The sequence below is a fragment of the Cherax quadricarinatus genome, chromosome 30 (genome assembly GCF_038502225.1).
Source record: "Cherax quadricarinatus isolate ZL_2023a chromosome 30, ASM3850222v1, whole genome shotgun sequence".
In the NCBI taxonomy this organism is placed as follows: Eukaryota; Metazoa; Arthropoda; class Malacostraca; order Decapoda; family Parastacidae; genus Cherax; species Cherax quadricarinatus.
Genome location: NC_091321.1, coordinates 32122515 through 32135790, shown reverse-complemented (window position 1 = coordinate 32135790; position 13276 = coordinate 32122515). Strand labels below are relative to the sequence as shown.

At 35.5% G+C, this 13276-nt stretch overlaps 1 protein-coding gene across 1 annotated transcript in view; it reads left to right on the top strand.

The window, feature by feature from the left end:
* The window catches only part of bt (projectin protein bent), a 237117-nt gene that overhangs the window by 21769 nt on the left and 202072 nt on the right, over nt 1-13276 (top strand). The window contains exons 8-9 of the mRNA XM_070090071.1: nt 6369-6521; nt 11231-11275. Of these exons, the coding sequence (XP_069946172.1) occupies nt 6369-6521; nt 11231-11275 (198 nt within the window). The remainder of the gene's footprint in view (nt 1-6368; nt 6522-11230; nt 11276-13276) is intronic.

The window sequence follows — 13276 nt, the reverse complement described above, 5'->3', positions numbered from 1 at the left end:
AATGGAAGTCAAATTAAGTGCACTTAAGTGTATATATAAATATATATATATATATATATATATATATATATATATATATATATATATATATATATATATATATATATATATATATATATATATATATATATATATATATATATATATATATATATATATATATATATATATATATATATATATATATATATATATATATATATATTATAATGAGAAATTTAATATTTAATGAATTCAAAGTGCCTTTAGTTTCTCAACATCTGAAAAGGTCTTACAAAAGAAGCACCATGAGAACTTACTTTAGCTTCCTTGTGTTGTGATCTTTGTTGTAATGAGTGTCGCTTGAACTAAAGTTAATATGACAGCTTACTCCACACCAACATGTGTGGAATAACCTGTCATGTGTGGAGAATTTGTGTGTATTTAGCCAGTATAAATATGTATTTCTTCAACAAACCAGGTAAGTTGTGTCCATGACAGTAATACTCCCAACCTTCCTAATCCTACTGCTGCGTCTTTTGAAATTCTTTTTTCAGGTCTTTTTTAAAAGAAATAATTATTTTAAAGTCACCCTGTATCTGTGTGACCACAAAATAATTTGTGACGGAGGTGGAACAGCATGAAACCTTGTGCTAGGCTCTCCTCTCTTTCACTTCCTTTGAAATCGGGAATGGATAATTTTCTCGTTATGACTGCCAAAATGTGCAACCTTACAGTGATTCTTCACCAGGTATGCCTTAGGTTACCAGAGGTCCACCTCAGTCTTCATGAAGGCTCACTTTAGGATCCATGAACGTCGACTTCAGATTTCCTAAAGAGTCATATCAGACTCCCAGAAGAATCATCTAAGGCTTCTTGATGAGCCACCTCAGGATTCCTGAAGCTATACTTTGAAGTTCCCTGAAAGCCCACCTCAAATTTAATGAGGTCTTTCTCGGGCTGCCTGTAAGCCACCTCAGGCTTCCTGAAGAGCCACCTCAGGCTCAGTGAGGTCCACCTCAGGCTCAGTGAGGTCCACCTCAGGCTCAGTGAGGTCCACCTCAGGCTCACTGAGGTCCACCTCAGGCTCACTGAGGTCCACCTCAGGCTCACTGAGGTCCACCTCAGGCTCACTGAGGTCCACCTCAGGCTCACTGAGGTCCACCTCAGGTTCACTGAGGTTCACCTTAGGCTCACTGAGGTCCACCTCAAGCTCACTGAGGTTCACCTCAGACTCCTTGAAGGTCCATCTCTGGCTTTATTTAAGGTTGCTTGCAGGATCACCTTAGTTCCTTGTAGGGCCGCCTCATGGTCCCTGCAGCACCACCTCAAATTCCGAGCTAGGCTCCCTGAAAGGCAGATTAAGATTTCCTGCAGGATCACCTCTGGGTCCCACAAAGAACACTTAAGGCTCCTCCACGGAGGTACAGCAGCTGTACTACCATTTGACACCTAGTTCAACCCCCCCCCCCCCCACAAAAAAAATAAATTCACTTTCGCCACAGAAGAATTAAAATGTACCCGAGTGAGGCCTTGGTAAGTTGGCGCACACTTTGGCAGTATGGATGTTACTAACGACAAAATGTGGATGGAAATCGGAAAAAATTCAATATGAATCGCTATCAATTTTTTTTCCATAATTTTAAAACTTCTTGTTATGAAGACTTTGGATTTTTTCCTGGTTATCGTTTGGATGTAAATTTCTTGGGTGCCAATTGCACATTATCAATGACTCATTTGGGTGTGTTATAAGTTAATTAACACGACGAAAAAATTATTTTTATGTAAGACTATCCACATACCACATATTTTCCCTGCTACCGAGCGAATATTTGATGTTTTAACACAGCAGTGACTACCTTTGATGTTTTGGGCTTATACATTACTTATAGTTGATGTTTCTAACTACTTCCGAGAATATATCGTATGTTTCACTCAAGACGAACCTTACATTTTGGTTATTCCCCTCAAACGATACATGAGGCTTCGATGTAGCTTTGCTCTATGATTTTTCAACTTCTCAAAATCTGCATTTTATCTACTTTTATTTTCAACTCTTTAGTAAATTCGACATATCGCTCTTTTCTCTTTTACAAGATACCCGCTGCTTCGTTTGTCCTGCATTATCTTCGCCAGCATTTCATCGTATGCTATGCCTGCGCGAGCACTTTGTCGGTAGCTAAGCCTCGGTGTTCGATGTCGCAATAACCACTGTTAAACGTTTAATAAACAGATTTGTATCTGTTTTTAGGAAAAGCCAATATCAAAACGACGGAGCGGTGCAAGTTGTATACGAGACTTAAATAAAGAGGAAATGAGCCAAGCGATCAGTGAAGTAATGTCTGGGAATCACAGTGATGTGCCCAGGCAGTGTACAGTTGGAAATGTAGAAAATAATCGAGAACTTCCCATAGACCTTAGCATCCACCATCCTAACACTGACAACAACATGGCAATCACTACTCGTGATGAACAGCAACAGGAGAGTGGGAGGTCTTCTTCCTCAGTCACAACTCGTCCCCCCAGACCAAACCTACCCTTACCAAGCCGATCCTCCCTCAACATCCTCCCCACGCTTCAAATCCCCACCTTACTGAGTCCTTCGGAGGATGACATGCCCTTAATGCCTACGAGGCGCAGGGGCAAGTATGAGCTACCAGAGATCATTGAAACGCCTGATGAGGAAGACAAGGGCATCCGTATGTTTCTGCAGCGACGTATAAGCATCGACTGCAAGGTATTTAAGGTCGCTCTTCGTGAGGAGAGGTGTCTGGGCGAATTGTCATAAACAAATAAAATGAAATGAAGTATTTGGCATTTTAATACGAGCTTTACCAAAAATAGAAAGCCTTACAAATTTAACATGTTATTAAATAACTACCTTGGCTAACATCAAGTATATATAACTTCCTTATATCATTTTTCATTATCTATAAATGCATACAAAACAAAGTTTGTCTCATTGTGAAGGGTTTCACTGCGGCTTTCATTACCACTGCTGACGGAGAGCGACCATACAATAGTTCTAGGTAGTGACCCCTTGTGTGTGTGTGACGGCCTCGGCTCAATAGTCCTCTATAGGGCTTGAAATGTAACAAAAATTGATAGTAACTGTTATTTTTACTGTTTAAGTAACAGATTGCTAAGACAATACATCATAAGAGAAGTTAAAAATCATGTCATATAATTGTTTTTTGATATGGTTTAGTTTAGGTTAACCTTTTGCTAGCAGTCGAATTTTTTTTTTTTTCTGCTGTTTGGTAAATTGTTGTTCACGGTGATGAGTGGCTGATTATTTACCTAGGAAACTTTCGTGCTTAAATTACATTGCTCAACTCACTATACTCTCTAAACGAAGATGAACACCTTATTTCCTCTTATTGATACATCGCATAAGCACAGCTTATTTACCATGCTTATATATGGGTGGCAGCTTCATTCATTTATGTCACTGCGTTCCTGCCACACTTCTAACACAAACCCACGGAGAATCTGATAACCACTCAACAATATATACATATATATATATATATATATATATATATATATATATATATATATATATATATATATATATATATGTATATATAAATATATATATATATATATATATATATATATATATATATATATATATATATATATATATATATATATATATATATATATATATATATATATATATATGTCGTGCCGAATATGTAAAACTGGTCAATTAGCAAGAACTCATTTAAAATTAAGTCCTTTCTAAAATTTTCTCTTATACGTTTAAAGATATATTTTTTTCATTAATGTTAATGAAAAAATTTTTAATTTTGCTCCAAAAGAATCTTAGAAAACTTGCCTAACCTTATTATAACAAGAACAATTTATTTTAGCCTAACCCAACTAAATATATTTTAGATTTGTTTACAGTAATTTAATACTAAACAAACACAGTGGAATATATTTTTTTCGTTAGGTTCAGAATGATTTTGGCGAAATTATTGCATACACAAATTTTCACTTGTCCTATATGGCAAGATGAGCGTTGCTATTTAAGCCAAGATGGCAAGTTCTGCCTATTCGGCACGACATATATATATATATATATATATATATATATATATATATATATATATATATATATATATATATATATATATATATTATATATGTGTATATATTAAAATATATATATTAGTGTACCCACGAACGAGTGGTATTGATCATTAAAAACACTGCGAATAGCCAAGGAATCGAACCCATGCTGCTTTGGCTAGCCTCATGGTGAGCGACAGACAGATGACGCACTAGTCCACGGGACCACACAATGCTCAAGAATGACGCATCCAGCCAAGCTAGATGTTGTACCCGTTATCCGAGAACATACGGTGGTGTGGATGCGTTTGAGATAATTTCATTCTATTAGTACACCAAACAGGGAGAAGAATGAAATTAGCTCGGAGGCATCCACACCACCGTATGTTCTCGGATTACGGGTACAACATCTAGCTTGGCTGGATGCGTCATTCTCGAGAATTGTGTGGTCCCGCGGACTAGTGCGTCATCTGTCTTTCGCTCACCATGAAGCGAGCCAAAGCAGCATGGTTTCGACTCCTTGGCTAGTCGCAGTGTTGTTAATGATCAATACCACTCGTTCGTGGGTACAACAATATATATACACACATATATATATATATGAGCAAGCGACTTCGGATATGTAAGGACGTAATATCATGTAAAAAAAATTATATTAATTTGGTATGGCTTAATTTTATTTTTTAATTTAAATATTGATATATTGGCATCAACTTTATGACATGAGAGGTTTTGAGGCAGCTGGACAATCAATGGGCGGCCCGGCATTAGCCATGGCAGATACTGTGGCCACAACTCCTGCCAGTTGTAATGCAGTGTTGTAAGAAGACACTGGGACGCAACATTGTATAACACTCATTTTTTTATATAATTCATGTTAAGCGCTAAAGTCATGTGGGTCATTCAGCTTAAGACGTAATGGAGGCTCGATCCTCTGTCTGTTGAGCACGAGACAAACGCGCTTCCTATTAGCACGCAGCTGATGTTTAACACTGGTGTTAAGAATGAGAGTGACTTTAATATGGTAGCAGCTGACCATGACTTGAGGCAGAGTCCAGTAACTTTTATTACCGGTAAATTTTGTTAGCCATAAATATTGTCAGTAGTAAAGAAAAGGTTTCAATCCCAGGTTTTGCGATTAGTGTATTGTGAACCCATATTGTGAACCCATATCCGTCCTGTGGACGGTTCACAGTAGTGCATCTGGGTTTAGATCTACAACTGACTATCTTGACATATTACAAGCTATCTTGACATATTACATTGATTATTATACTTTCTCTCTATATATTCCTCAATAAGTGGACGATAAAACACAAGGTGCTCAAGAAAGTGACCATAGAGCTGCCACATACTTTACATTTGGTTTTTTCATCATCTGTGTTGCCAAACTGTAATTACAACATCAGTCAGTCAGTTCACATTGGAAGTTGCTCCATATGCATTCTTATCTACGTTCATATTATCATAGTGGATGATAGATCTACTCAGGCTTGTAACTACATTCCTATTATATTCAATTTCATTATTTACTTCTCTCCTAATATTATTCCTAATGCTAGACCGGGCGAGTAGACACTTCGAAGTGAGCTGCAGTAATGAAAGTTTTCAGCCAGTGAATTTAACTGTGCCGAAGAAAAAGAATGAATTATGTGTCAGAAGGTTTGTGAACATCAAGGACTGGCAATCATAATATAAAAAAGAGCTGATATTTCCAGAGTGCAGGGTAGTATATTAATTATAAAGACTTCACGAAACACGCAAAGAAACTTAATGTACATCACATCGTAAAAGGATAACTCTCATGAGATATGTATTAAACAGTTTCTTGCTGAAGTATATAACTATTGGCCCAAAACAGGTCACTCACATTTACGACCCCTTGGAAACCACACCAGGGCAGTGTTCCTGACGTCGGATCTACCCGCACATTTACACATACATAGCTTGTCTCTGAATAATTTTCATTTCTTCAGTTAGGTAAAAGGACACAAATACAACAGTGACATTTTATTGTTCAGCCGACGCTGAGTCTTCAGAGTTTCAGGATGTAGCAAGTGATTGTAAGATTTTTAAGATTCTACATCTTCTCATGGCATTAACAGTCTCACTAACACTCTTGTACGTGCGAGCAGTAAACTGATAAAAGGCATTAAACTAAAAAAATGTAGGAAATTTCTTCTTTTCATTTATTTTGGCAGCCACGTCATCCATAAGGATACTAGTTAGCTCTTGTTGTATCCTTGTCAACTTGTGATTAATAATAGTTCAATCTTCCATGATTCTCTAGGATTTGATTTCTTCTCCAGGATGCTCCTAAGATTGAGGTGATAAAAGATAAGTCACCTGAGCGCCGAGGCTCTCAGGCCACAGGTTCAGGACCTCCCAGCCGGAGAGGTTCGCTCATTCCTCCCGAGGATGGCGCTGGTGGGCGCAGGCCATCCCTACTCATCGCGGACGAGGTATGTGCTAGACCCTCCCGCACGTGTTCATCCCAATATTCATGATCCCGATCACAGTAGCGTAATATTAATCTTAATAAAAAAAAAAAGCAATTTCAATGAAATGTTTAACAATGAATTATTTTCAAGTCAATGTTAATGTGAAGGAATATTTATGTGACTGTAAAAAGTTATATATGTATATATATATATATATATATATATATATATATATATATATATATATATATATATATATATATATATATATATATATATATATATATATATATATATATATATATAATGTTCATACGTCACGTTATAAGTATCTATGGATCGGGTGTCATATTACCTTCTATTCATTCATCTTATACAAATTCTTCTTAAAGTCTTTTAATTTGTTTTGCATTATATAAGTCATGATTATATGGAATTAAATTTTCTCGTCTTTTGAAAAAAAAATTATTCATGATATATATTTTGATAATAAATTGACTTCTCTTCTGCTCTTCTACATTTATTTTTCTGTTACGACTAAAGCTTCATATTATGACTGTTTCCTTAATGTTACCCTAACAAAACCCTTCTAGACAACTCATACAAGTAGACTTACACACACACAACCATTGTCGCTGCCTGAGGTGACCACTCAGTCATATTGATCCCGGCATCACGGTGACCCATGACCCCTAGATCATGGTGATCCTGAGGTCATGGTGAATGCAAGGGCCACTGAAACCACCCCTTGGCCCTTGTGGCCATGGTTTTTCATGACCTTACAGTTCTGGTAATCCTGAGGTGTTAGTGGCTCCAACGTCCTAGTGACATCAAGGTCATTTTTAACCCTGAAATTCTATTGGCCAAGGTCTTCGGTGACCTAAGATACTAAACATTGTGTTTTAAACACGAATGATTTCATGGTTATCCCAGCCTACGGTGGAACTTGAAACGTTAAGTCGCCGCAGGGGCCTGATGACCTGTGGCATCCTCAAGCTCACGTATCATGACCTAAGATGAGAGCGCGACATTGGTTCCTAAATGCAAAGCGCCGGAAAAGAATACTGACTTTCTGATCGGAGAATATGTGTATATACATTCATTTATTTATATATATATATATATATATATATATATATATATATATATATATATATATATATATATATATATATATATACATATACGTATATATATTGTAGCTGTTTAATTTCAATCCGCATACCCAGAATTTCCACTACATATAACCAGGTTGGTTAAATTGATCTCTTTATGTGTGACAAGAAATGTTATTAAAATTCTTAAGATTGATTATCCTATCTATTGTAATCAATAACCAAAAAGACAAGGAATAAAATCTGTTATTTTCTTCTTTCAGTTACCTTGTCTTGTTGGGAAATGATTGATTAGTTAAAGGCTGTATCTAGTTATATATGTTAAAAAATTCTTGAAATTGCTACCACTCGAGTCCTGAACTTCTGAGAGGCCAGGTATCATGCCGCATAATTTATGGTATTTGACCTCTAAGATTAAATTCTTAAAGATGCTTAGTGGGAGGGTGTCTTGAGCTGCATGTATCGCGTTCTTCCCGATCAAGACAGCAGTATCATTTCCGGCGTCCACTTACTAGAACTACTCTGGCAAAATAACAAATTCTGGAGCCCAACGGAACTGGGTGAATCAACAACTTGCTTGTCACAGTCCAAAACCTTCGTGGGCGCCGTCATTTAAATAACCAAAAGAAAAAAACTATTCTAAATACAATATAATAATAAATAAACAATATACTGCGCGGCTAAATAAAAAAATATGATATAATTAAAGTTTTTACATTTTCTTTCAGAATGACCTGACATTATTGAAAATGTGATAGTGTAATTTCCCCCTTGCCTTCCAGCGTTACCAGAGACATAATAACCCTGGCAGTTTTCTCTCAGCAGGTGATAGACACTCCAGCAGTCTCTTAAGGTTAAACCTCAAAATTGTTAAACTGATCATAGTTGATAATTCATTTTCTTTTTTACCCCAAATAATCCAATACTTAGGACGACTTCAGCTGGTTTTTTGTAAAAAGAGCAAGAATTCCAGCGACGTTCTAAGTTATTGTTACAAAGGTTATTTTCTCCCCATGAATTAAATCATAACATAAATCGAACTAAACATCCCCATTCCAATACAATATATGAAAATAAATATAAACTGTAATAATATAGGCTATATGAAAGCCATAAATGTAATATAAAATCACGAAAAATAATCCTGGAGCAATAACTCAAATGCTGCCCTCCATAACCACCTACTTACTACGATTTAATAAGTTTAATTCGTTTTCTTTGAACATTTACTTCTTATTTCCGCTCAAGAATTTTAAATGTTCCTTATTATGCCTTTTACCTATATACTCTGTAGTACACAAGCCTTAGGACTGGCTGGTTTAATAGGTCTGAAGCCTATTTGCTACACAAAAGTCATTAAGGCTGCATGTCACCTGTACAGTATATAGCCAATAAATATTGCTTTAATCCCTGAAATAGGGACTGAAGCAATTCTAAGTGTATATACCTTTGCGCCTTATATATTGTGTATAAATGTATTGCATTATTAATCCTAATTATTTATGGTATTTTTTTATAAAATATAATTTAAAAATATGAAATATATATCAGAGAAAACGAGTATCCTTAAATAAATGACAAAATTAGTGTAAAGTATACGCGTGGCCGCCGCGCTCCGTCTTCATAACAGTAGGACTAACGGTAAGGATTCAGTTCATCCGTGCAAATTGAGTCCCGGGAAGCCTGGAGGTATGTTCAACAAACTCACATATATCTATAAAGTGTAAACAAGATCTCCACCTATACATATCATGCAGACTTATCATAGACTGGAGACGCGCATAGCATGAAAAATTGCTCATCCGTTATAGAACTCATCCAGATACCCACCTCGTGCCTCTACAAAAAGCTATTCGGTGAATGCCTTGCTGCGTAATCATACAGACATCCATAGTTAGGAGCAAGACCAATATAAAATAATAAACTTATCTCACTTTTGACCTGCGAAGAGCGTTCATGCAGGATGGAACTTTTCATAGAGGTAGTGAGGTACTGGTGTTGTGTTTCATGAAGGTAGATCCACGTGAGAGCATTAAGTACGTGTTCTCTGTTTTACGAGTATTTCTCACATAACAGAAATGGCATCTTTAAGGGAAGTCACAAAAAATCATGAATTACAACACTTGCTTTGTTTCTCTCACGCGATCAGTCAATTGTACCTCATTAAAAATACTGTTTTATGTGTTGATGTCACAGCTTATGTTCCATATATTTCTTTAAAAAATTTTCATTAAATTTCAAATCTTTCTCTGAAAATGAAGGAGTAGTCTAGTTGGAGTTCCGCAGTACTGTGAACTCCCACAGAACTCCTTTATTATGGGATTTTTTTTTGCAGTCACACCGTAAGAATTTATATTCAGGACTTTATGCTTTTGTGGGCAACCGCACTGTAAATTATCTGTTCATAATGAGTTTTTTCAAGTACTTTCAAACTCATCCTGTGACACCAACATGAAGTAACCGTGAGGATAACCATAAGAAGTCAAATTTTCAAGAACTTCTTGACATCCATCACCCACCCTGACGTCTTTTGACGACTTCCTTCAATGTTTTTGATATGTTTACGTGTACACTGAGTATATTGGATACCGCTCTATGATGCTACAAAATCTATCGTTCCACTACTATCAGTGTAATTATGTATCATGTGTCCCTGGGTGTATGACTGTAGTAAACAAGCAAACCCCTGAGCTCTTCATGTTCCCAGTCTTTCAGCAACACTAATTTTTTGTCCTCGTCAAAGATATTACACCAAATATGTCCATCTTTCTTGACTTCGCAGAGTTCTTTGTCTTCTTCTGATTACCATTACATGTTTTTTGTAGGCAGTGATGTCCTCAACCTCAGAATCCATCAACATCCATCTCATCATTTTTGTGATAAGTTTTTGTATTTAGACCTTTCTTATACATTTGTATGTTGTATTTTAATTACACGTTGTTTTGTTTGAACACATTTTCTGACAAGTAAAGCAAGATCCCTTACCTCTGTCCCCTTTGTTCATCACAATGGTATTTGCAACAAAGTTGTACCTGGGTTTATACAGAAAGATCTACAATTCATAGTGTTACAGTTCTACAATTAAACATCTGCTGAGGCACTTCTCCCACTGTATCTTCGCATTGTTCTATTCCTCATGGTGATATTCTTACACTCACTCTCTCACATCAGTACGCTGATACTCTCACACTCACATCAGTACGCTGATACTCTCACACTCACATCAGTACGTTGATGCTCTCACACTCACATCAGTACGTTGATGCTCTCACTCTACTCATCATTATGTTGATTCTTTCAAATATTCTCAAACCAGTAGCTGATACACTTACACACTCTCACACCAGTAGCTGATACACTTACACACTCTCACAACAATATGTTGATATACACTTACAAATCAGTGTTCAAATATTCTCGCTGACACCTGCATAAACTCGCTGCTACTCTCACATCAGTACGTTAATGTTCTCACAATCACATCAGTAGGTTATTGCTATCATATTCGCGTCAGTACGTTATTGTTCTCATACTCATATCATTACGTTGCTGCTCTCGTAGATCCAAACTCTCACTTTCAAAACTATTGGTTACAGTGACACCTTTATTTCATAGGCACAACGAAAAGCACGTCCTGGAGAAGAAACATTGGAATTTAAGGTAAAAATGGAGGAGTATATTTCCCTTAAAATGTCCCAAGTATTACCCTCACTGATTTTCTTTCCTCCATGTCGGTTTTAGATTTTTGATTCAACACCCTCCTACTATCCCCTGAATTGTTTCCATTAATTTGTGAAGTTTAAAAAAAAAAATAGCGACTTCACGTATGTCATTAACACCACCATTCACCTATACACTAACTCAAAGAATAAATTTTTGCACTGAGATACCAATGTCTGGGTGTATATTTCCATTTGTTCGCTCCATCTCTCCTCTTGGTCACTGTGACGTCATAAGAACCTATGCATCAACCTGAATAAATATATTTTTTTAAAATATCACCTAAAAGAGTGTTACATCATGAATGCCTTTAAAAATTAAACTCTGCAATGAGAATTCTTCCTTTTCCAATGCCTATTAAATTCATCGCATTTTTTTAAATTCTGCTACGTATATGTTTTTTAAGCTTAAACACTGATAAGATGTCGTTATTACTCCCTTTATTCTTGCTTCCATTATATGTTATGTTTATTATTTTTCATTTTGTAATTTCTGTATTAAGGAGTTTTTCTTTGGTACTGGAAAGTTCAAAATGATTTTCTACAGTAAGTTTTCATTTATTTTTAAGTATTCACAGACAGTTTTGATACTGTAGATAGCTCTTAATATTATTTAAACAACTTTTGCAAATTTTTATGCATTATGGTTTTAAATAAAGTCTTTTGCAACTCATAGTCACAACATAATAATAGTAACACTAATAATAATAATAATAAAAATAATAATAATAATTATAATAATTTATAAAACTCAAATCTAAAATACTGTACATTTTATGTAATAAATTCATCAGTAAGATACCTCACATTTTGTATATTGTACAGTCCATGTGATGAATTCATCAATTAATTCCTTTTTCTAGCTATGTCTTTCTTTCCTCTTTACACACAACATTTATTATTGCATTAAGGAGCAACACACGCAACACACACTATATCTCCTTATGAAGAAACACTGGTGTGGGCTTTGAGTAGTTTATTAATTTGTGTTGATTAAATTTATTGAGTTTAAGTTTTGTTGACTATACGAGGGTAATTAAGGCTCTGTGTAACCCGTTAATCATTAGTCAAGAATAATAAATAGGGATTAAGATAAATTCTCTATATATACACTATATATACACTGTGTGATATACACCTTTTGTGAATTTATCTCTTGTTAAATTTGCTTATTATTACTCGAACTCAAAGTTTAACATTTTGGTTAAATTATTCTTTTAAAAACTTATTTGGCCCGTCAATATTTATATATTATTAGCTTGATCTGATTATTTAAACTGGCTTGGATAATTTGCTTTAGATTATGCTTTGTTTATCGAAAGCATTATGGGTTAGTTTAACAAGTGCTCAATACAGGTGTTCCAAGTCTACGTACTTCTAAGTAAGTTTAGTCATTTGTGTATAGTAAAAACTGCATTAATGTGGTTCATTTATAGTTTAGTTTATTTGATTGGATTTAAAACTGAATTTACCAAAGCTTACCAGGCAAAACAGGCATGACTGAAAGGGGCAAAGGTGCACAGTCATAACAAAGTTATAACAAAGGTACATAGTCATAACAAAGTCATAACAAAGGTACAAAGCCACTCGTCAACTACGTGACAAAAGCCATTTTACTGAAATCCACCCAAAGTAATCAGGCTACTTATCCTCTTTTCACCTCTTTCAATCTACCAACAATTTTTTTCACTGTTCTATCCTATCCTACTCATTTTCCTCCAAATTCTTGCCAACGATCGTATTGCCTACCCAACAAAACAAGCTTGCCCACACACCTGGCTAGAAAAACACGAAATGTTTGCCTATCTTGAATGTTCTTACTAGAGACCGGTTTCCAATATTATGGTTGGAACTCTAATATGTGCACAATGAACTCACTTTCCAAATATGATACGAGAAACCTGTCATAATTCACAGAACATTTGAGAAATCTCACGATTAA